At 41.8% G+C, this 25,883-nt stretch overlaps 1 protein-coding gene across 1 annotated transcript in view; it reads left to right on the plus strand.

The window, feature by feature from the left end:
* The window catches only part of OXSR1 (oxidative stress responsive kinase 1), a 96,937-nt gene that overhangs the window by 15,691 nt on the left and 55,363 nt on the right, over positions 1-25,883 (plus strand). Inside the window, exons 2-3 of the mRNA XM_061996406.1 lie at positions 6,044-6,156; positions 16,176-16,284. Coding sequence (XP_061852390.1) covers positions 6,044-6,156; positions 16,176-16,284 — 222 coding nt within the window. The remainder of the gene's footprint in view (positions 1-6,043; positions 6,157-16,175; positions 16,285-25,883) is intronic.

Below are 25,883 nucleotides of genomic sequence, written 5' to 3' on the forward strand. Positions count from 1 at the left end.
GTAGCTAATCATAATGTGTTTTCTTTGACTGATGGAATCAAGGTGTAAGACAAACTCATTGAGAGATGGTGCCAGAGCACACAGGATATGATTCTGAAGTTTTATCTTTTTACCTGAAACTGGATACCTGAAGCCTGAAAGCCATTGCTTGGTCTAGAGCAGCCCTGCAAGGAAGTGTTTTGTGTGCATTGTTTGTATGAAAAAAACCCAGGGGCACAAATATAAACAGAGCCTGCGTCACAAGCGGCTTTCTGGCACTGTGCTCCAGATAGGGGAGGATGGATTCCAGATCCCTCTTAAAAATAGAGAGCTTGTGTGTGTGCTGGGGAATGGTGAAAGGAGAAAGCAGGACTGTTCAAAGATGTCATCTAAGTGTGGTCTAATGTTGTTGGGAACATGACTTTGGTTGGGAGAACTGGGTTTCTTGAAGAGCAAGTGGAGAGGGGATGTTGTTGTTGTCCTTAGATGTCTGGTGAGAAGTTATAGAAGAGCTGAAGGTGGTGCATGGTGAAAGGCTGTAGTTGTGAGCAATGCTGAGAAATGTGATTAGATGCTGTGGTGATGTGATGTGGGTGGTCACATACAGGAGCAGGCAAAAAATTGCAGAAATATCTCTTGTTAAAGATAATAAAAATTAGACTGAATTTGATACTGAGGGACCTAACTTGGGATTAGACTCTGCTTTCAGCAAGAGAGTGGGATAGAGGTCTTCAGAGGATCCTTCCAACTTAAATTGCTTGTAACATTTATTTGACTCTGAAAGAGTGCATTTCTTCTACAGAGGAAATTTGATACCCCATGAAGATTAAGACTGATGCTCCAACACTGTCCGTTGTTGGTTCATACAGCTTTGTGAGCAACTGAGTTACCTTGAAGGGAAATTTTCACATCTCCCAGGGTACCTAAAACTCAGTTTCCAGTAGTAGAATGAGAAAAGTAAAGCTTGGGCAACATTGTTTTGTGAGCAGTCTTTCTGTGTTGCTACTTTAAATTGCCATTGCACGTGATGGGGGAATACTGTTTGACAGCCAGGATTTGATGTTTGTCTTGAGACCATTGGACATGGCTGTTTCCCATTGCTTAAGCAAATCTCCCTGCCAAAAGGGCCTCTGACTTCAATTGCATTTGCCTGGGACGAGGCACCAGTGCGATTCATCCCAGTCTTACTGGGAGAGCTGCAATGTTCTTATGTGGCTGCAAAGATTCAGTTATCTTTGGAAACAAAGTGTGTATGAACATACTGCCTTTCCACTCCTCCAAATAGCCTTGAAATCCTTGGTTTGCATGAACAGAGCTCTCTGAGGGTTCGTTTTTATTTTCTTTTAAAAAAGCAGGTTTCATGTAAGTTATGTGAAAATGACTGCAGAAGGGATGGCATCCAGCCTCCCTTGAAGGCTGGCAGTGGATTTTTGTGGGGAGTTTATCTCAGCTGAAGAGGTTCAGACTGCAGTTCTGGATACTGAAGGTACAAGGAGCATGAATCCAGGTGACCGAGGTGGTAACCTGGAAAACTGGGCTCCAGCAACTGAGTGCTTGGTGAATTTTTGGTTTGGATTGCTTTCATCCTTTGAGGCTGTGATTTTATTTCAGAAAGAACCATTTACTTACAGAAACGTGAGAGAAGCAAGGGTTAGAAAGGGTATGTTTTCCTCCTTAGGCAGTGTTTCCTAAAGTAGGTCGTGACCCTCTTCTACAGGAATTTTGCAGCTGCTATCCTAAGGGTTGGAACCATATCTGAGAGCCTACAAAGGGGAAAGCAGGGGGTATTAAACAGATCCTAATACCCACTGGGATCTGTTACCTTCCCCCATTTCTCAGTCCTCAACAAAATGATCTCCTGCTTTTCAGGAATAAAGCAGCAAGCATTTGGCTATGCCCCGTTTTCATTGTTTTGCTAAGCTGTTGTGCTGGAAGAGATTAACTAGGCAGTGAATTTTCCCCCGAAAGCTGATCTTGAGGAAGGCAGAGGGAAGAGCCTCAGCACTGACCTTGATCAGAATGTCTTGAGGTGGGGAGCAAGCCCCAACTGAGCACAGGAACATTAACCCAGTGCTGCCCATATTTTGTAGCTGAGCAGCCGGCTCTGTGTTTGCTAGGAGAGTTGATTTGTCAAAGTTATGCTACCTTAGCACAAACTCTCCTTTTCCCCTCATTGAAGGTGGTTCATAGCAGCCAGGAAAATAATTTCTCTTTGCGTCTTTCCCCATTTATTTGTTACCTGCTCCTAAACTTTAAAACACTTTATTGCTAGACTTGTTATTTTTCTCTCCATTGGTCTTATCTCTATCTTTGCTTGTTTTCACACAGCAATGTGTTTAGCAGCTTCTCTTCTTTCCTTCTCTTGCCACCTTGGAATTTCATAAATGAATTGTATGTGTTGATATGTTTTCTGTACTCTTCAAAGAAGCCTGGAAACCTGTCTTTGTTTGGTCCCAGAAGCATGGCACGCTGCTGCTGCTACCAAAGAGCAGCTTGCTTGTGGAAGTGGTGCTGCAGCTTGGTGTAATCCTTGCTTGATACGCTTTTGAGATTTCATTGTTTCTCTGTAATTAGGTGCTACAGAGGAGCTGAAAGAAATGAATTAGCAGGAGAGGGGGGAGTAGGGAGAGCAGGTGGTGATCGAACTGAAGAGAGCTGCCAGAAAAGTAGGAGCTGCAGGGAATTAAATAGGAGGAGTCTAGAGTTCGGATGATTCCCTGCCATGTGTCCAGAAGGATTTACTGTGGGATTTTGTTTCTGTTCAGATAATGCCATACACTTATAACAGATTGGGTCCCTGTAGGCTGGGGCGTTGTCAAAATGCTTGGTGAAAAGCAATTTTTGCCCTGGAGTCCTAGTAAGGATCGATTGGTCAGGCTTCAGGAGCATCCAAGAGCTGTAGAATGCATGGTCCTGCTTTTAATTAGTTTGCATCTATTGTTACTCGCAGTAACATCTTCAGAAAACAAAGCACAGAGCTTTGTGTAGCCGCTTCTATAAAACCCTGGACTTCACTGTCACTGTGTGAAAGATTTGGTCTGCGGTAATGGTATCACGTCTGGATTATAAGAAGCATCTTCTGCCTGTAATGCTTACACCAATTGGGTTTAACTGGTGCACAATCACAGAATGTTTTAGGTAGGAAATGACCTTTCATATGATCTCATGATAACCTCCTTGCCATGGGCATGGACACCTTCCACTAGACCAGGTTGCTCCAACCCCATCCAGCCTACCCTTGAACACTTCCAGAGATGCAGTGGCCACAACCTCCTGGGGCAACCTGTGCTAGGGCCTCACCATCCTCACAGGGAAGAGCTTCTTCCTAATATCTCATCTAAATCTTCTTCTCCTTCAGTTTCAAGAAATCACAGGTATGTCTTGTTGTGGGGAGAAGCATGTGTATGCTGAAAGTATTGAGTGTCTGAGATACCCAGAAAGTCTTTGAGCATGGATGCTTTTGTGTTGATGAGGACTGTGCAGGTAGCTTCAGAGATGAAAATACGCACTGCAAAACTACCTGAAAAGGGTTGTGTGACAAGATAGTACTCTGAGGTGCATAGTTGTATATTCTTAGAGCATCTGGCTTGTGTTTTCAACTTTTGTCTTACTATGCACCGAGACATCCAAAGACAGAAGTCATAATACTGGTGCTTTCAATGTGTCAGCAGCAACATTTTTCCTGGATTTAACTCTTTGCAAATGAATGGTAGAGGCACAGTGTTTGGTTTTTGTTCTGACTTCTAAAAGTCTGTGGCTGTAGGAAGACCAGAAGTGCTAGGAAAAGCAAATGCACTTCTGCCTTTTGTCACTACTTTTGTAGACTCTGCTGTCTATCTTGAGTCACTTGTGTGTTTTCACTTTTCTATCTGCAAAGAAACAAAAGAAAAAGTGTAGAGAAGCAGGTACCAAATCGAGAGGAGCAGGTCAGGGAAGCCCTGGATTTCCAGTGAGTGGGAATTGGTCTGTGCTGGAGCTGCTGCTTTCATGTTGGAGTCCTGCACCTGCTACCTGCTGGGCACAGCGACTGCAGGGAATGGATGTGGAGATCTGCTTTTGGAGTTGTTTGTCCCATGCTTCAAGTTAAATATTTCAGCCCTGCTCCTGGCAGTCTGGCCAGACTTGGCTGTCAAAACCACCACTTCTTGCTATTTGAGTGCTTTTTGTTAAATGTCTGCCTAGACTCTTCCATCATCTCCACCCTTTGTTCAAGACTCTGCTTATGGCACTCAAACTTCATTTTCAAGTCCCCTGTAAATATTCTTGCCTTTACTGCTATCCTTCCACCTAACCCTCTCCTGGTAGCTTTGTTTTGCCTTGGGCTATGAATAGCCTCTTAAAGATAATATATGCGTGTAAGCAGTGTGTGGCCTCTGTCTTGAACTTTTTGAAAACCTATTTGCTTCAGGAAGTAGTATAGCTTTAGTAGCCTTGCTGTGTTGTGTTCTGCACGTTGCTGCCTTCTGTCGTGAAAATGTGAACTTTGGGAATCAACCAGAAAACTGATGCTGGTGTCCAGGTTACACTTGAAATACTATATAAAGCAAAATGAAACTCCTGTAGCTCAGCTGTAGTACATAATGTTTGAAGATCTCACAGTCCCCACAGTTCAGGGCTTTGTAATTTATTTCAGCATCACTTGGTATGGAATACTTTTCCCTGTGGCTTTCAGAGCTGGATTTCAAACTCTTTCTCTCCAAGATCTTTAGTTTAGCCTGTGGCTTGATACAACTTTCTGTGAGAAGCCTTTGTTTGGAGAGGAGATCAAAAGCTTTTTGCCCTCAGTTTTTCTGAATGTAATAGAAAAAAAAGTAGTTTGCAGTAATGTACTTGACCTGTATTGCAGAATCTGGAAGTAGGTTTTTATAGTGTTTGAACAGAAGAATCTGGTAATGGGTTATTCAAAAATGCAGAATAGATGTTCTCATATCCCTCATCAGCCTAAATGGACTTCAGAGTTACACCTGGGATAACAAACAAAAGAGCTGTGGGTTTATTTTTAATAGCATTTTTTAGGTATTGGCAGTAAGAAGCTCTTAAGCTATTTTTTAGCTAAGCTATCCTCTTTCTTCTAAATTAGAATTTATTCCTTTCCCATGAAGTATGTAAATGTGGGGAACCAAGATGAAAGTAGAAAGTAAAGCAACAAGATGTCCTGTTAATGAGATGTGAATGTCACAACTGTTTATCGAGACCAACAAACACAGGCTCAACATCAGCTAGGTTTTAAGTCTCACTGTTGCAAACATCTTGTGATACTGAAGGATGTGATATTGCTGAGCAGTTTAAATCCAGAACTCTCATCTCTACTTCCTGCATTTGGAACAACTGTACATTGAAATGCAATGTTGTTTTTTTTTTTTTTTCCTATTGGAATTTAAACATTCTATGACTGTGATTTTCAACCCAGGCACTGAAGTGGTGTGCCACTGTGTGAGAACTGGAGCTGAACAAGCTTGAATGAAGCCTACCTCATCTGTGCATAAAATGAGGAGAGATGAGAACAGCAATTAGTACATAAAAATACTTGGAAAATGTTGGACTAGATGATCTTTAGAGGTCCATTCCAGCACCTGCCATTCTATGATTCTGTGGCTAGTGTTGATAGCAAAGACCGTAGCTTGTTTTGACACTTAGGGAGTTACACATCAAGTTAAAAGTCGATGTGACCTCAGTGGCCTTACTTTTAAAAGCAGACAAGAAGAATCACTTAAAACAGATAAGTAAACTGGAGTCTGCAGGATGGTGTAGATTTTTTTCTTGTGGTGTTTTTTTTGTTGTTGTTGTTTGCAGAGCTGTAATGATCCCTGCAAGGGATCATAAAGATCCCTTTGTTTTCATTCAGTTGACCCCGCACTTCCATATTGTAGCTCCACTGACCCACCGAATGGGACAGACTTGGAGCTGGGTAGTGGGGTTGCCTTCACTGGGTTTTCACCTGCTTCTGCTGTGTTTACTAACTGGCGTGTTTAATTTGGTTGTCTGACCCATCTTCCCTGCCCCCACCTTCCTTTCTGCTGAAGTCTGTAAGCTGTTGCTAACCATCCATCTTTTCCATGCACAGGGAGTGGAGCGACTGCAGTGGTGCAGGCAGCATTCTGTGCGCCAAAGAAGGAGAAAGTGGCAATTAAACGGATCAATCTGGAGAAGTGTCAGACGAGCATGGATGAACTACTGGTATGCAATCAAAATTGACTGTGGAATATTTCAGTTAGCATAATATCTGTGTTTGCCAAGTGCCTTAAATGACTTTTTTTTGGGGGGTTTGTGTGAGGGTGGGGAGACTCAACTCGTTTCACTAGAGGCATTACAGTTGTCTTGTTTGTGGGACACAGTACTTAAAATGTTCAAAAGATCAGCTGTTGGAGAACTAAAGACTTCGTTTAGAGCAAAGCAGTTTGTATCATGCTTTTGTTTGGAACATAGTTAATGTGCAGATGTGAAACTAATCTGTACTTATGAGCTCTGTAGCTTGAGGGGGAGTCAGAGATTCATGCTTCCAGAATCTTTAAAGTTTAATGGGATGGTTTTGCTTTCTTTTCCTTTCTAGTTCTTTACTTTTCTTTCCTTCTCCTTCACCTGTAGAGAGGAAAACTGAATGAATTAGCTCTTGTTCCTAATCTTTCCCTTACTGATGCCAGCTAAGGTATCACTGACATAGTACAAGCTGCCATGTGGAAACCCCAACTAATCCTGGGTTCAGGACAAGAGGTAGAGTCCTCTGGACCTCCTTAATTTTTGTCTGCTGTATGCCTCTTTTTCCATTGAGAAAATCTTGAGAAACAGCGTTGGCAGGTAGCTGTGGTAACTCAGATTTCCTTTTTTCTCATCTGGCTTGCATATTGATGGGCTTCTTCATTTTCCCCTTTCTGTGTATGAGAGAGCTGGTGCTTCTGAGTGCAGCAGGTGACACATTTAGCTCAGATGTGGAAAGTCCCTGAGTTTAACCCAGGCAGAAACAGACATTTCTGTGGACATTGAGGTGTTTCCACTAAAGATGAGAAGACTCTCTTGGGTAAACTTTCCCTTGTAAATACTGGTTGGCAAGGGTTGAGGAAAGGCAAGGAGATGAAGGCTTGTACCACCTTTCTTTTTAAAGCAACGTTCTAGGATTTTTTTAGTCTTACCTGTCTGTGTTTCCTCTTGCATCTTGACAGCTTCATCAGGCACTTTTTTTGTTTGCGATTGCAATTAGAAAGTAGCAAAGAGACAGAATACAGGAGTCTTGGCTATCTGTCTCTACACTTGTGTGATCTTCAACAAGTCACTTCCACAATTCTAGTTTATCTACTAACTAATGCTATTTTTATCATGATGGGTATCTGCAAATCTGCTCTTGCAAAGAGGAAAGGCTCCATCCAAGCTGTCACACTTCAGTGCTCCTGTGAAGGGCTGTGTGTAGGACTCTTTAAGATGACCTGTGTTCAAATCCTCTTATGGCTCACGCAAGTGTAGGAGTTCAAGATCTCTTCCTGTTTCAGTCAGGCTTTTTGGCCTGACACCAACTGTTGATATGCTTTCCAAGTCCTTTATGTAGGTTGTCCATGCTTCTCTGCTTCAGTTGTGTTTCTGACTCTATTATCATGATGTAGTAATTGAGATGGTTAGTGTTGAGTAATTGCCAGTTCCAGCTAAAAGGCTTAGGTTCAGGAAGATGACTGCAGAGACTTGGCATGTAATTTTAGATAAGTACATCTAATTGCATATTTTACATCTCTGGCTGACGTATTCCTTATAGTGATATTTCTTGTTATGGGTTGGACTGCCATGAATTGCTGTTGTGAGCTCTCCTAAGCTTCAAGTTTGGTGACCCGATCTTGTGTGGGTTCTTCTGTAGGCTGTGTATGCAATTGGGGATATTCTTGAACTTAAAAGTATGGAGAGAGTAGAAGAGGATGGTTCTGAGCTGTAGCAGCTTCCTGGGACAGTGGTTGCAAAGGTAGACGTGTTGTGTGGAAAAAGTGTTTTCCTTGGATTTGTACTGAATTTGTCAATTTACTAGATGGTGTTTCCCAGTGTGAGAGCTGAAAGGATGGAGTCTCTTGATTTCCCTACTCTGCTCTTACCTTCCCAACTACTTACCTTGTGTCCATATTTGCTTCTTCCCCAAAGCAAATATTCTCTAGCTTTTCAGTCTCTTGTAGTCTTCCTTCATGACAGTTCCCCTGATCAACTGAATTGCCTTTTTTGAGCAAATACTTGCTTTTGCGGGATGGTTCATTGTTTTTTTTCCTCGCAAAAACTGTAACTGTAAATCCTTGCAGATTACAGTGACTTTAAGAAGCAAGTGCCAAGAGAAATAGGAGTTTGTATTGGAGTATGTTATGCTCTCATGTTGCTTTCTTCTGTTGCTCAATACAGTTAGACACAAGCTTGGGCTTTTATGAGATCCATTTTATTAGATCCACAGGCCAGTCAGCAGGCAGTGGGATAGAAAAGGGAAAACTGTGCTTAAATTTTTTTTAGCTTTTTCCTACAGTGCTTCAGACCATAGACTTCTGTATTGAAGTAAGCTTGTTTATTATACCTAGAATCTGCGTAGCAAAGAGAGTAAAAGTGTCATGTTGCTAGGGAGAATGGCAAACAGTTCTGTCATCCGTAAGGCTGTCTTGTTCCTCTGACTCTTTCAATATCCATGCTGCTGAGTGGCTGGTGCTTTTTTTCTTGGAATGGAGAAGAGGAAGGTTAGTTTGGAATGGGAAAATGCTCAGTAAATGGCTCTATCACAGGCTGAATGGAGGAGTGGCCTAATCTTCCTTTAAGCTTCTGTAGCAGCAAGTACCCAGAGGCAAGAGAATCTGGAGATGCCAAGCTTGGGTTGATGAAATGGTATGACTTGGCTTGTTAAAGGTATTGATCTTGACCCTTGGGTCTTGCCATACTCCTGAGTGGTGTGGGTGGTCAGGGACAACCTGCATGCTTTGCAAACGCTGCCTGACATTCTAGGTTAATGGAATGGGTTATTTATTGCTACTGTAGGGTGCAGAAATGTAGGAAGGACCAATTTTATTGCACTGTGAGCAAACAGAGTCGAGGACATTCAGCCCTTCAGCAGAAGTGCTAATTGCTGTAAAGAACATAGACAGGCAGGAGTAATGAAAGGCAGAGATGTGGCTTTTTCTAGCCTAGCTACTGGATTAGATGATGTTAGTCAGGAATTGAATTCAGTGCCTGATTTTTATTTCCTTCTGTATGTTTTTGAACACTCCCAGATCTCTTCTAGACAGCATGTGGGATTCAGCTGGAAGTACGATATAGTTTATAGTGATCCTTGCTCACCAGTGTGACTGGGGGTGGTGTAGAAAGAGAGGTGATTGAATACACTGTTGTCTACAATTGATCTTGGACTTTTTGTTACTAAAGTTCCACTTCTGACTTTCTTGTTGCAACTCACAATAGTTACAAACTCACACAGCATTTGGTGTGTGTTTGAAAACAGTCTGCTTGTGTGGTGTGTTTCACAGCTGGACACGCTTCACTGCTGTGTTTTGCTCTTCTCTCTCCTTTCCCTTGTGGAATACTGGTTGTGTTGCTGCGGTTGCTGATCCTTGGCAGAACGTTGTATAAAATCTGCCTCAATATAATGATGCCTCAAGCATTTTTTTTTCCTTGTCTAAGTGTTTTTCTTGTTTGAAAGAGTTATTGATCTAGATGACCTTAAATCTCCCCTTTGTCCAGCAAGCTTTGCTTCATTTTCATTTGGTTAAAGCTGAGTTGGCTTGCTTTCTTCCAAATTGTTCTTTTCCTCTGCGCTTTGAGTAGCAGATGATATGGCTGAGGAGTTGGTAGGAATGTTGAATGTCAGAGAGGAGAACATAAGCTGTGGGGTGTTTCCCAGCTGAGGGGAATTTAGTTCCTAGACTCATTCAACAGGAGACAGGTTCAGGAAGGAGCATGGGAGATGTGGTGTTGCTGCTCCTAGGAAGAGACTCCAAACTCATTCTAGTCCAGAGATTGATGGGACTGGGCCTGACAGGTCTACATGCAAGCAGTGTGAAGGTACTGCTATGGTCAGAGGACAGTTAGAGAAACTGAGAAAACAAGTTAAAGTGGAATCAAAATAAGTATCTTTTTGAATTTAGTGGAATTAACCTGGTGAGCTTGCTGCTAATAATACAGAGATCAAATGTTGTGTGAGATTAAACAAATCAACCTATAGTTGAGAAGGTTAAATTAGATAGGATTTTATCAACTCCCCTGGTTTAAAGCATAAGCCAACTGTTAACTGCCCAGGCTTAGTCAAAAGTCTTCCCTCTGGGCAGATAATTGTGTAACTGCATGTTACAGGGTTTTACACCTTCTTTGGAAAGCTTGGACAGGATATTGAGCTGGCATTGATCTGACAGAGCAGTTTCTACAAGTGGATTAAGCAGACTATAAGGTGGTTGGGAACAAAGCAGGAGACTGTTGTGGAAGTAGTACAGATGTTTCATCCATGCCTGTCATCATGGAAATTTCCATTATAATACCATTTCCAGCCCTGAGGACCTTTATCCTTACTACAGGGAAAAAGTCCTCAAGTGTCAGTTCCAGAGAGTGTGATGTGTAATATGTAGCTTCTGCATGGTTATTTGATGTGCCATGCTATGTGTTTCTTGCATGATGGGATTGCAACTTTACAGTAGACTTAAACCTAAGTTGGGTACAGCTTTGTTGAATTGTTTCTCAAAGCAGCAACAATAGAAATCATTACTGTGCTGGTTCAAGCCCTCTTTTTTTTTTTTTTTTTTGTGAAGTTCAGTATGAACTTCAGGATTAATGGTGAGTGAAATCCTGTACATAAAATATCTTATTTCACTTGGAATGGTGGAGCATGAGATGGTGCATGTAAATAACTTCAGAGAGTTTGCAATTGACTGCATGGGCTGATCTCCAGTTGAAGGTGGTGTCGAACTGTGAAACAGTGGATATTGATCTGAACGACTGTACGGATGAGTGTTATGTTAGTTGACTAGGAGGGTGAAGCTGGCATTGCTTGTATCTGTGAGATGAATCAGTCACATTTGCTTTGTGGCTGAAAGCAATAGAAAATGGGCATGTAAAAATGGCTATATGAAGTTATAAACACCTGCTTCCTTCAGTAAATACTTCAGTCCACTAATACTTATTCCATTAATACTTCAGTCCTTGAAAGAGAGAACAGCCACCAAATTATACTGAAGAATATCCATTGAAATGGGCAACTGCTGAGTGACTTGACACAGGGATGGTTTGTTTCATATCAGTAAGGTTAGTTTATGGATGGAGACCTTTTATCCCTTTAATAATTTTCTTACCTGCTGTTCTTTTGGATGGGCTGATCTTAACCCCTTTATAATCATGCCAGTCTACTTCCTGTAACCACAGCTTGAGGTAAGGGGTTGAACAGGATAATCCAGAGGTGGAAGTTAGATCAGAATCTCTGATTTCAGGCTTTGAGCCCTTTCTCCATTTCCTTAAAAAAAATGTGCCTGAAGTTGATTGTAATGGAAGAAGATGTTTTTGGGTTTTTTATTATGCTGATGTTTAAAAAGGGGAATGAATTAATATTCTCAATTTTACATGTTTTTAGCTAAACCACTAGAATTTAACTTGAAAATTTGAGCAATTATGGCTATGTCTGGGATGAGAGCTCTGAATCCTACTCAAAAAGGAGGAAGATGGACTTTAATGCCTTACACCTTGAGATTTAAGCTGAGAGAGAAGTTCTTTGAGGTCATAGTTGAATTGTTGCCATATTCAAGGAGGATGGCACATCTGCCCTGCTTTGATTTCCTCCTCAGGTGTGCTTTCTCTTCTCAATTCTCTCATAGTCATGAATGCCTTTGAATAGGGTAGCCATCTTGACAGCTTTCTGGATTGCAGGTAGCCACATAAAAGCACACTGCTACTGGGTTTTATCTCTTGAGTTTGTGTCAACATGTAGGACGTAAAAGTAAATAAAGCATGATTTTAATCCTTGTATTTGAGAGCAAGTGTCTTTGAAATATGCCTCAGGGACAGATAAAGAGTAGGAGGTGATGATGTGAACAAAAAAAATACCAAGAAGAAAGTTAAGATGGTGGGTTAAACCTACCTGCTTTGTGTCTCTGCTCCTGTTAACTCAAACTTCAGTTGTATGTCAGTGGGCAAACAAAGCCGTTTCCAAGAGAACAAATCTGCAGGAGAATGTCTGACTTACAGGAGGCTAGTAGGTTCATGATTCTAAAATATGCTTCACAGCAGATTTACTGGTGTTTTGCAAGCCTTGAAGTACTATTGCCCCCAGAAGTACTGAAAATGTTTGTCAGAACCCTTATGGAAGGCATGGAGGCCTTTATAGCTAGTCCCAGTCTGTTTGCTTTTGATGTTTGAAGGTAGAGCTGTTTTTAATATCTCATCCAGGATGAGCTTGTAGCCATCTCCAAACCATTGCCTGTGTGTCTAGACTTGTTTTTTTACCAGTAATTCATTCTCTGTAGCTGAACAGAAGGCAGTGTAATTGATGGATCCTGAGATGGGGAATTGGCGGGAAGGCTGTCTCTTGGAACTGATGTGACATAGTGTGAGGTGTCAGAGCAGCAAGGAGCTGGGTGGAGGAGCTGTCAACCGTCCACTGCATTTTCACATGGTTCCAGGGGTCTGAATCAAGTGACCCATAGCTGTTGGCAGAGCAGGAGTAAAGCATCATTTCCAGCTTAAACTTGTATATAGGAGCCCAAATAAATTCTGATGTTTAGCACAGATCATTAGAGGTGTAGAAGTTGCAGATAATTGTTAGGAGTCTTCCAATGTAGTTTCAACGCTAATTAAAATGGGAGGAGTGCAGTTTTTATTTCTTCTTTGTGTAATTTGAGGGTAGCAATCTTGTTAGAGAGGACACAAAGGCAGTCTTTGCCTGCTCTGATGGTTGTGCTTGAACAGCAACCAACTCTCTGAAAAATTTCAGAAGCATTAAAACTATGCTTAGTACACACTGAAAGACTGTTGCTGCATTTTATCTCCTCCTGTCTCCTCTTTCTAGAAGTGTGTTTTTGAGCCGAGCTCTCCAGTGATCCTCCACTGGGATTCCTGCTTTGACTAGAACTCTCCAGCCCTTGCATTTGCACTGCCATAGCACAGCCTGTTGTATACATGACAGAAGGGAATTGATTGCAATTATGGGAGGAAGCGTTTAACCACAAAGCCCAGTGGGATTTGCCACGAGCAGTTAAAACAATTGTATGCATTGAGACTTCAGGATGTTGGTACCTTCTAGGGGGGTGAGGAGGAGCAGAGCTTTGATGTAGCCTGTGTAGGATCAGCCTAGAAAACCATTGGACATGAGGTGGTAGCCTGTGGGTGATGGAAAGTCTGCCAGACTGCTGCTTTTTCTGTTTGGTAATAATGTAACAACACTGGAAATCGTGGGCTGCAGTGCAATTAATTATTCAGGGCTGTGCTACAGTGTGTGAGAAATGGTGTAATCTGCCGGTGTTACATATCCACTAGCTAACAGAGATGTTTAAGTACCTAGATCAGGTTGGTTATTGTTTATTTTCCGTCTTTGTGCATGTGTCAGGCTTGAGATAGACATAGCGATATGTAAATATAAAATTTTGGTTTTAAACTGTGCCTCCCAACCAGCAGTGGTAATGGACAAGAGAGGAAGAAGTTCATGGAAAACAGTAAAATAGTAACTAAGCATCATGGAATGCCTGTAAATGCTGTAGTCCAGACCTGTTCAGATGGCAAAGATCTGATCCAGGGTTTGGCTCTTAAGTGAACTTGGTCCGGACTTGGTCTTACCATCTCCTGAATTCTAGTGGGATAGGCTAATATATATAAAAAAGGTACAGTGTTTGTCTGTGTTTCTTGTACTATTCTCTTGATCTCCCAGGGAGCTGATTCAAAATGTTTTGAGTGGTCTAGCTAAAGATATAAACAGCTCCTCTGCATCATTTCTGAGAAGGGTGGATTTGGGGCAGGTCTGGCTGATGGAGTGATTAAGCCGTTAGTGTCCTATTTGTTTCTTTCTACCTGTTTTTTTTCCTTTGGAGCCACTTGTGAAAGTGTCATCTTCTAAATTGTCAAAAAGTCTGACTTACTGGATTTGCTTGCAGGTTAAAAAGTTATTTAAAACTAAATTAAAGCTTTAGACTGATTGCTAATTTCAGGCTGAGCAAGCCAAGGTTTTGTCAAGTGTGTGGATCCCTTAGCTACGAGTTCAGTCCAGTGCTTTGAGCAAGTCCAAAATGATCCTAGAATGGTAAGCAAATGAGTTCAAAACTCTGAGGTGTCAAGAGTTTTGTTAAGGTTCTGTGAATCCAAAGTATTTCACTGATGTTTGCAGACAGCAGCTCAGAGCTTCCCAACTAGCAGGGTTTTGTCCAAGGATTATTATTATTATTATTATTTGTCCAAGGATTACAGGGCAGAAACCAGTCACGAGCCTGACCTATGTTGTCCAGGGCCCTAGTTCCCATCCATCACCTGGTAGCAATTTCAAGCAGTAAAGTAAGAAGAACTCTGTTTCCAGCTTTTTCTGTCAAGGGTTTTTTCTGCATTACAAAGAAACTTAACTAGAAACATTAGAGAACTCCAAAGGTGCTGATTTATTTCCTTTTTGAAAAATAGCTTGATACAAGTCCATGTTTGCAGGGAAGGAAGCTAGAGCTGTCAGAGTAAGCAGAGGATATTGTTTCAGACTGTATTTATTTTCACAGGGTGATTTTTAGTCAACAAACATGTTACACTCAGATGAACGGCCTACTCCCCACTCTTCAAATATCCTTTCCTGTTTAGAAGGATTCTTCTTTAATCCGCTTATTGGAGTTTCCTAGAAAGTTGGTACCTTTTCTGTAAAAGAAGAGAGAGGAACTAATTGTGATTTATTCCTCAAATGCACTTGCTCCCTGAGAAGCATATTAAAGTGGACAAATCAACATTAGCGTATTTCGTTGTGGTTGACAGCTAAACCCGTGCCAAGGGGGAAGCAATGTACCATCATACTCTATCACAAGCAAAGTTTTGTACAAGAGCAGGAGAAAAATATGGTGTACTTGTGAGGTGCCTGAGACACAGGTGAATCCTTCTCAAAGCTTTTTCTTGTGCTTTGGTATCAAGGAGGTCTTGTGCTCAGAGGGAGGAAAGGATCAGAGTGTGAAGGTTCCTTGCTGTCCTCTTCTTCTGTGTTTTTGATTTTATGGTCTTGGCTGAATCTGCATCATGGGGAGGGGACTGACGGTGAGCCGGGATTAAACCCTGGAAAATTAAGTGGCACAGTGAGGGAATATGTGTTCAGTGAAGGAATGTCTGAGTTGAGAGCAGTAGTTCAGGATATCAGGAGATGACTGTCTAGCATGACTGGTGCTGGAGGGTAGAACATGACAGACAGTGGGGCTTGGCTGAAGGTACCACCTTGGCTGAAGTACAGAAGCTCAGCTGGGTATAGTGTGGGGTGCCAGGCTTGGCTTAATGGATGGCTTTTGTCTCTGGACAGTCAAGAAACTGAGTCTTTCTCTTCAAACTGGTGATTTGTGCTTGCTTAAAGTCAATGCTTTTTGTAGTGTTACTCCTCCCATAACCTGGAAAACCTCAACCATTAACCCATAACCAAATGGAAGAATAGGCATGTTCAAAACTCAATTTAATATCTGAGCATATTTCACGTTGTACTCTCTGGTACCTAATGACTTGCCAATCTTGAACTGACTTCCTTCTTTTTTCAGTATGACAAAAGACATTGCTGTCCTTTGTGCCTTCAGCCTTCTTGAGCTAAGCCATCTGTTTTCCTGCTGGGAAGAAACATTAGCAATAAGAGACTTTTCTTTGTTTCCCAGTGACAAGTATTTCCCTTTCTCATCAAAATGATAGTCTTCAACAGATTAAGCATCTGTTGTGTGATGTCTCACTGAAAGCAGGAGACAGCATGAGCTTCTTAGGTATCAAAGAGGTGTGAATTTTCTGGAGTACTCTTTTGTAGATGCGTGCAAGTTTTTTGGTTATAACCACTTTGTTGCCCTTGCCAAGGGGTTTTTGGTCAATTTTTTCTTTCTTCTATACAAACAGGAAGAACAACCTAAAATACCTTTGGGCCTGCAGGCTGAGTGTTAAGAGTACTTGTGGGTTTTTGACATTTAGCTTCTAGATGACCTTTTTCTTTGTATTTATCTTGAGCATTGTGTCTTGAGGAAGGTAACTGCTCAAGGAATAATAATCACTGGGTCCAGCTGCTAATGCTTTATTCTTCTCTACAGAAAGAAATTCAGGCCATGAGTCAGTGCCATCACCCCAACATTGTATCTTACTACACATCGTTCGTGGTGAAAGATGAGCTTTGGCTGGTGATGAAGTTACTTAGTGGAGGTGAGTGATCCAATTTCATTACCCTACAAGGCAACATAAAAAGTTGTCTTCCTGTAATATCCCTTCCCTTGTATATCTCCTGAGCCTCCCAGTTGTGAATTAAGACATTTCATAGGGTCATAGAGTTGTTAAAGTTGGAAAAGACCTTTAAGTTCATCAAGTCCAACTGTTAACCCAGGTCTGTGATGGCAACTATGTGTCTGAGTGCTACACCTACAATGATTTTTAAATATATCCAGGGATAGTGATTCTACTTCCCTGGGCAGCCTGTTCCAATGCCTGACAACTCTTTTGGGGAAGAAATTGTTCCTTATATCCAACCAAACCTCCCCTGGCACGTGCTTCAGCACCTCAATGTCTGTCTTGTAGTGAGGGGCCCAACACTGAACATAACACTTGAGCTGCGGCCTCACTGGGGCCCAGCACAGGGGGACAGTCACTGCCCTGGGCCTGCTGGTCACACTATTTCTGATACAGGCCGGGATGCCACTGGCCTTCTTGGCCATGTGGGCACACTGCTGGCTCATGTTCAGCCACTGTTGACCAACACTCCCAGGTCCTTTTCCTCTGGGCAGCTTTCCAGACCCTCTGCCTGTAGCATTTCCTGGAGTTGTTGTGGCCCAAGTGCAGGACCCAGCCTTTGGCCTTTTTGAACCTCATACAGTTGGCCTTGGCCTGTTGCTCCAGTCTGGACAGGGCCCTGTGAAGAGCCTTCCTGCCCTCAGGCAGATCTATGCACCTTTCTCAGCTTGGTGTCATCTCTAAACTGACTGAGAGGGCACTTGATTCTCTCATCCAGGTAATTGCTAAAGATGTTAAACAGAACAGACTCCAGCACTGAGCCCTGAGGAGCACCACTGGTGGCCAGCTGCCAACTGGATTTAACTCCATTCCCCACCACTCTCTCGGCTTGGCCATTCAGACATTATTTTACCCAGCAAAGAATATGTTCATCTAAGCCATGGCAGTCAGTTTGTCCAGGAGAATGCAGTGGGAAACAGTGTCTAAGGCTGTACTAAAGTCCAGGTAGACTACACCCACAGCTTTTCCTTCATCCACTGAGCAGATCTTTTCATAGTAGAATGAGATCGGGTTAGTCAAGCAGGACCTGCTTTCCATAAACCCATGCTCACTGCGCTTGATCACCTGGTTGCCTGTGAGTGCCGTTATGCAACATGATCAGCTCTGTAACCTTCTCCAGCACTGAGGTGTCAGGCTGACAGGACTATAGTTCTCTGGATCCCCCTGGCTGTTCTTGTGGATGGACATCACATTCACCACCTTTCAGTAACTGGGACCTCCCCAGTGAGTCAGGACTGCTGCTAGATGATGGCAAGTATGTTAGTGAACACCTCTGCCATCTCCTCAGTACCCTCAGGTGGATCTCATCCAGCCCCACACACCTGTCTGTGTCTAAGTGATGTAGCAGGTCATTAACCATTTTCCCTGAGATGAGGGAGGCTTGATTCTGCTCCCTGTCTCTGTTTTCCAGCTCAAGGGTCTGGGTAAATAGAATCATAGAATGGTAGGGATTGGAAGACAGCTCTAGAAGTCATTTAGTCTAATACCCTTCTTGAGCAGATGCAAGGTCAGGTCACACAGCAATGTGTCCAGGTGGATTTTGAAAACCTCTGGAGAAGGAGACTCCATAAGCTTCAAATATTAATAAAACCAAATATTTAAATAACAATATTCAGCCCCTTCAGCTCAGAAATAACTTCTTGTGTTATGTACATCAGGAGTAACACCTAACTACATGACTGTTCCAGACTTGTTTTCCCTTCCTATTTGGTATATTTGATAGTATTTCATAGAATTATTTCCTGTGTTTGAGTGACTTGAGTATTTGAAAACTGGACTGTATGACTTCAGATTTTGACAAGAGAAACTAAAGTTCAGATGTAGTAGTTGAAACCATCCTAAGCTTCCAAGAAATAAACCTTGCTGTCATCTTCTCAAATCACAGAATCATAGAATGGTAGGGGTTGGAAGGGACCTCTGGGGATCATGTAGTCCAACCTCCCTGCCAAAGCAGGTCCACCTAGATCAGGTCACACAAACACATCCAGGAGGGTTTTGAAAACCTCCAGAGAAGTAGTCTCCACACCTTCCCTGGGCAGCCTGTGCTGGGGCTCCCTCACCCTCACAGTAAGGAAGTTTTTTCAATAAGGGTAAGTGGAACTTTTTGTCCATTATCCCTTGTCCTATCATTGGACACTACAGAAAAAACCACATTGCCCATCCCCTTAACATGCACCTTTTAAATATTTGTAAGTACTAATGAGGTCTCCCATCAGTCTCCTTTTCACCAGGCTGAACAGCCCCAATTCCTGCAGCCTTTCTTCATAAGAAGATGTTTCAGTCCCCTGATCATCTTGATGGCCCTGTGCTGGACTCTCTCCAGAAGTTCCCTGTCCCTCTTGAGCTAGAGAATTCATCAAATAATGGATCTGAAATGGTGCTTCTTGGGTCATGTTAACAGAAGTTTCTTCATCTTGCTTGTTAAGCCTATGACAAGCTTTTGAACTAGAAAAGTGTGCAATTATCTGCACTGACCCCAGTCATTTCCACTGGCTTTATTGTGAGAATTGTATCTCCTTTTGCAAAGCTGATTCCTTGACCTTTTTCTCACTCACAGCTTGCAGGACTGCATGGTGCTGATGGCTTGTTGGTAACCGGCCAACCTATTGATTTTTTAGCTTGTTTATGTGTTGGTTGCCCTCAAGAGGAAGTTTATATCACCTCTATTTTGGGCAGAGCTACTCCTATAATGTCAGTATATGGCCTTAAAAAGGGAGGAGAACATCAGTGTGGATGCAGCTTGATTTGTATGGTGTCAGTCCTCAGAACTTGAATAACTTTGCCCACTTGTTCTGGTTGACAAAATATCCGGGAATACTTGTGGCCATTTCCAGTTAGTGCCTAGTTAACACAGAGCCAGGGAAACTTTTCCTTTCTGGATATATCTCTCAGACACTGGAGAAACAGATTTTTTTTTTTTATTTTATTTTTTTTTTTTTTGGGAGAGAGTGTTTGAAAACTTTATCAGTAATGCTTTATTTGATGTCATAATATTTTCCAGTATCTCTATTATAGCCGAGACAAGAAATGGAATCTAGTTTTGGATGATAACTAAGGGCTGTTGCTAAATTTTAGGCCTATCTTTAGGAAGATTTTATTTTCCTGGCACGCTAGTGAAAAGGAATTGAAAGCTGAGAAAAACCTTATTTTCTTGCTTTTTTTAGAAAAACTCAAAAACTTGGCATCTCTGTACTTGACTTTATACTGAGGACTGTAAAATGGCAGAAGATGATGTGGAAAAATCTGGCTAAACCTGTTGGCCTGTTTCAGAATGACCATAAAACATGTGCCTTTGAAGATCTTTTTTGAAGAATGTTAGCAGTCTCTTGAGGGCAATCAAATTTCATGCCAATCTTAAGTGTCTCTTAAAGGATTTTTAATGTCTCGTGCTCACGTGTCATTAAGCAATATCCTCTCTTGTCTTGAAGGGGCATGTAACAGGTCATTAGAGATAGGATGGCTGTTTGTATGTTAGAAAAGCATCCCCTGCCAGCTTAGTGCAAATAGCTTTTCTTTGTGTATAGAAATGTCTATGTGCAGGAAGGTTTCCACAACATGAGGAAATGGCCTCTCAGGGGTGCAGGAGAGGCAGCAGCTATGTTCTTGGCCTTTTTCAGGATTCACAATGTCTTTGAAGAAAATGCACAGCTGCTTTAGGTAGTATTTTCACAGCAGTTTTCCATCAGAACCAAATACTTGAACTTCCAAATGTTATTTCTGTTCATCTCCATTTTTGTGGTGTGTTGTTTTTTTATGTAAAGCTGGAAAAAAATCAGACTCTTTATGGACCATCTTCATTATCAAAACACCACAAGTGTGAAGACCACAGTGGAAAATTTCTGGAAAAAATAATTGTTTCAGAACCGCCTTTTGGCGATGTGAATGGTGACCTGCTTGTCACCTAATATTCACTTGGAATGAGGTTTCTATGTTACAGAGACTGAAAATTGAGCCGTGTGCAGCTCTGCCATTAAGTTGGGTGCTTTGAAAGCTGTGAAATCTCACTGCTTCTTACTCCGTTTTAGATGTTGAAGACTGGGGTTGCACAGTAAAAAATAACAGATGAGCAGCAGTGTAAACCCACCCCAGCGAAATTTCTGTGAGCCAGTTTTCAATTTTCTCACTTAAAATGAATTATTTGGGGGCTGGAGGAGTTGCTAAAATAGACAACAGGACTTTGACCGGTCACAACTTTTTTTGCAGGAGGATACCTTGAAAAGGTGTATTTCAACTGTTTGTAGTTTATACCTTTGTGTGGCTGTACTTAAATCTCAGAGCTTGTAGGCAGATTCTACAGGAGAATCTTGAGGTTAGGGGAAGCAACTTGTATATTGGAGCTTTCTGACTGAAGAGCTTTTTCAGTCAATTTTAATGAGACTGTGTCCAGTCGACTTTAGGCAGAGTGACTTATGTAACACGAGACAGTTTAAAAACTGCTTCTTGTTCTTTCAGCTTACTTCTTAGTAAAGTGGCTTAGTTTTGTTGTCATCTGTCATCCAGTGGGAAAAATAATGATCTGACTTTCTCATCAGGAAAAACCTTTGAGCTGTTTTTATAAACTAGAAAGGAAAAAAAAAACCCCAAGGGTGCTGAACTCTTTCATTTCATCTAACTATTCAGAGAGAATGGACTGAGATTTGCACATCCCAGTAAGCACATATGAATTGCATTTTCATGTCCATTCTCTGTCTTGATTGGGGCTTTTGTACTTGAGAATTTCTTTTGGGTAAAAAGTTTAGAATGTTACTGCTTCTCTTTCATCAGTGTCATGTATGCTGGCATGTGTTTTCAGGGTGAAAAAAATTTTAATTTCCAGCCTACTTACTCTGACCTTATTACTTTGGTCTGTCCTGTGGGCTGTAATGCAATCAATCTGTAATGCAAGCCTTTTGTTGTTGTAAGTGCAGTTCAATTAATTTGCTTGAAATATTAACCTAGTCATATATGCAAATATTTTAGAAATGTCTCTAAGGGAAAGGCTCTCAATCCATAAAGCTTAGTTGTCTGATAACACTGCCTTGCTTCTCTGAGTAGCCAATTGGTACATTCAAAGGTAGCTTAACAGCCTCAGTGGCTTTGTTGCTGAATCTTAACTATTTTTCTTTGCTTTGCAAGTACTGTGTTGGTGGAAGATGCAGTTTTCCATTTTTGAAAGTTGTCAGCAGCGAGGAGGTAGAGTCCTGCTGAGTTTTTGGGGAGTTACACATAAAACCACTGCCCAGCATCAGAGCCAAGTCAGACTGAAGTTGCTGCTGAAAGCAGTTTTAACTGGGATATTTGCCACTGAAGCAGATGCAGAGTGCAATTGTTACTGATGGCAGAAATGTGGCTGTGATGACACCCAGCTGGTTGTGACAAGAGGTGCTGGTATGTCCAGTTACTCTAACACCCTCTTTCAAACAGAGTGATGTGTGACTGACTCAGGTTTGTGAAGTATCTGCTGTTTTCTGTCTTGTTCAGGAGAAATTTCAGACCCTTTACTCCAATGATCAAACTGTTTGGTAGGGATCTAAGCTTAGCTATGTCAGCTTGACACTTCAACCTTTTGGTCCCATGTTACTCCTAACTGAACTCTAACAGCTATTTCTAGACAACTGCTGACCTGGCTTTGCTGGCATTCCCGTGTTGTGAATTCTACTCGTGCCTTTTTAAAGCCATCTGAAGCCCAATCCTGCTCTCTAACTCCTGTGGCTTTTCAGTAGGAAGGGGAGCAGCTGTCCTTTTGTTCTTGTGCCTTTTCTGATCGTGACCTGTTTGCTTGCTTAAATTCTGGCTGATTTTAACAAGAGCTCTCATTTTACAGGTGATCCAAGGCTGTGGTGAACTCTGCAGAACATGTAGCAGCCATCTGCAGTGGCTTGCTACAACATACAGCAGTTTTTACTGTCCTAACCTACAGCAGTTGAGACTGCCAAATATTTTTTAAACTGTGTAAATCTCTTAAATACTGAAATATTTCCAGAGAGGACTCTTGAATCTTCTGCCTTCTTGAAAGCTTCTAATTAAGTCTGCTAAGGAGATTAGTGAATTTAAATAGTTAAACCTCTTATTTTCCAAAAGTTTTAAAGATTATCTAATCAACCTCTTACTTCAACCTTTGATCTTGATTTATCTGATGAAATACTTGGCCTGGAGTTCAGCAAGTCAAACCAAAAAGGAGGTATGGCAAAATCTGATGTCTCCTCCAGGGAGACTGGACATCTTTTTGTACTTCTGCCATGTTAATCTGTGATCTGGCCACTCCTAATTCCAACAGTGAGTCGTGATCAAAGCGTAAGCCACAGGTTCTTAGAAATCCTTGTGCTTATGTTGATTTATTTTGTTAGGAGAGAGCGATGCTGTTTGAAGTCCATCTGGAGGGGTTTTAATTTTGCTTGTAGAGACATGACTTCATTTAATTCAATTAAGGATGGGATAAGTCAGAAGTAGGAGATGGTAAGGGATGTATGTGATGGCAGAATACGATACAGACACATTGCCACTCCTAGCTAGAACAGGAAATACATGAGAGAGATCAAGAGTTCTTCAGATTTTGTCCTGTAGATGTTTCAGTCCCCAGTGCAGTTTTGCTGTTTTGTCCCTTTTGTTGTATTCTCTTGCTTCCTGACTTAATCTTACTGCATTTCTTACACGTGCATGCAAGCCCTCTACAGGGAGGGATGCATAAAGTGGAAATTACCTTTTACTTTCACTCTCTACTGAGGTGCTTTAACCATGTTTAAGAAGAAACTTCAAAACCAGAAAGCCCAGCAATCTACTTAAATGTGTCTTCCTTAGTTTTGTATAACTTGTTCTTTCCTTTACTCCAGTGCTCCTGTATCCCTCAGCCCCTGAAGTACTGAATCCAAGCAGCTGTTCCTTCTTTTGCAAATTTTTCCTTCATTTGTCAGAGGATGACAAGAGGCAGATTTAATTCTTGGGTCTGGTGACAATCAGGCTCACGGAAACTGCTGGCTTCTGCTGAGATGTCTTAGAAGAAGCAGCAATGATTCCTTCCAAATCCCCGCTCTCAAAGATGCAGTGTGTTCAGCATGTGTCCATCAGGTTTGGGGCAGATCTTGATTCTCACAAGATTGTGTAGCGAACTCCAGCACTGTTTTCCAACCTGTTAATGCTAGGCCTCTAAATGCCACAAATCAGTGCATGTATTGGTACCTACTGCTTTTTTTGTTGTTGAGAATTAAGTGAGTGTATTACCTTTTCTTGTTCTGGTTGCCAGACAAACTTAAAGAAGGAGTTTTCTTTGCATGTAACTTATCCTGTATCCTTGTCCTGACACTCAGGTTGTAGTGAAACGCATTTAAGATGCGTTTCCCACAGCAACCAACTCTGCTGTACATTTCTTTTGCCTCTGGGGTCATGTAAAATACCAGCTGTAATAGTCCTGCATTTATCTGTAATCTTGTGCTAAACAAGCTCTCCTTTCTGCTTAGGTTTTCATACCTTTCTCTGCTTCTGTCCCATGTGCTGAAGCATTAAGCAGCATGACTGACAGATGTCACATGGGTACTTCTATTCCTCTCCTGAGGAGGACCATCAGAAGCAGGCTTCCTAAATGCTATCACATGTGCTTGCTGATGTAGGTGACGTCAAAGAAATGTGCTCTGAGTTTGGAACAGGAAGCATCCCTGTTTGTGGTGCCTTGCTGTTGAAAGTGAATCAGTGGAACAATGAGGACTTCTTGCCCCAAGGGTGTGATTGCACACAAATTTTCTCCAGCAGTGAATCTGGTTTAAGAAGTTCCTGGTTGCTTGGTCTCCACCCTGCCTGGAAAACTGGATTACCAGTTACTGCAATGATCTCATTTACAGTTTGGCTTTGTAAGCAGATGTGTTGGCAGAACAGCAAGGTGGTGAACGGTGAAACTCCTTGATCTCATTTTGCTGCTGAAGAAAATACTGGAGTAACACAGTTACAGAGTGTTGAAGGAGAATACAGTACAGAGTGTTGAAGGAGATAGTTTTACTGGGTACATGTGTGTGGTGGAATACATGCCTGCATTGACTATATTTGAGAACAGCCCATGACAAATGGTCTGCCTGATGTCAATATTACAAAATCTGTATATCTCTGACAAATTAAGGGTGTTTTTTTGCTCATGGGTTTCTTGTGTCTTCATTGTTCAGATACTGCTCTCATGGGTGGAAATCAACTATTTCCTTCTGGGAAGTTGAAACTGGCTTCTGTGGATCAAGTCAGGCCTAACTGGATATTCTCTAGGCATGCTGAAATGGGAAAGTTGAACTACGGGGCTTCCTGCTCTTCATTTCTGGGGGGTAGTGGAGGGAGCAATGGGATGTCTGTCTGCAGAAACTGGACAGATATTATTCTGTCTGCTGCAGAACTGGGGTGAGCGATAAGGACTCCAGAAAAACTTGCCTACTGAGTGTTTGTCTTTTGACCTGCAGTAGCTCCAGATTGGGTTTTATCAGGTGAGGGTAAGTCTACATACAGGACTTCACTGACATTAGGAGCTACTGCACCAGCAGCTTTCAGAGCAGACTAGGAAGCTTGTGAATTTGACCAGAAAACCACTTACCTCTCAACTGCTGTACAGTTTGCCTTGAGATTATGCCTTGCTGAGATGGAATAGAGTTTGCATTTGTCATCAGAATACACTGAAACACTTTAATTAACAAGGAATGATAAATAATGCTAAAAGCTTTGTCTGGTTGTGCAGCATCTTGTAGTCTTCCTGTTGATGTACTGCAGGGTGTACATTTGATGGGCAGGAGTTGTTTTATAGCCACATCTTCTTCCATATCAATTTTTAAAAGTCCTCTTCTTTCTTTTGTCTTCTGTTGGACTTTGGGATTAGTTGCTCATCACTAGACTTCTTTAGGCATCCTCATTAATGACAGCATTGTTGATATTTACATTTAAGCTCCAGTTCTGGCTCTCATCTCTTGTCTTTTTTTTTCTCTTCATGATGTGCTTCCCCTTCAGGGCTTGGAATAGCTTTCCAGTCAGCCTCAGCCAAACTGAATTTCTCTCTCACTTAAGGCTGACCCTTCTGTTCCGTGAATCTGTAGCTTCTACTCATGCATTTATAAAGAGAAAAATCAGGAGGGAACTGCTGTAATCAAGCAGTGCCATGTGTAATACACACCAGAGGACTTCACAGCAGTATCTACAACAGAAGTTTTATTCTAGGGAGGAGTCGAAGATTATTTTTTCAATAAAACAAGATGTTACGGATTTTATTTTCCTCTTGAAAATCTTATAACTGATCTCTAATATGGAGTTGACTTCCTTATTTCCAGTGCAAACATCTTCATTTCACTAGGTAATGGGAGAGTTGTCTCATAGAATGAGATAGAACAGTTTGCACATGGAGCACAAATCCATCCTGAAAGTGCAATTAAGCAGAGATCCAGCTATGTTTGGATGTACTCTCGCTTCCCCAGGTACTCTTAAACTGCTTTGGAAGCTTCCTCAAAGTGGCAGTATCTGGAGTTATGCTGGAGTTTTGAAGTGGTCTAAATGGTTTGTAAAGCACATGCTCTTGTGTAGGTCAC

This window comes from Colius striatus, chromosome 5 (genome assembly GCF_028858725.1).
Source record: "Colius striatus isolate bColStr4 chromosome 5, bColStr4.1.hap1, whole genome shotgun sequence".
In the NCBI taxonomy this organism is placed as follows: Eukaryota; Metazoa; Chordata; class Aves; order Coliiformes; family Coliidae; genus Colius; species Colius striatus.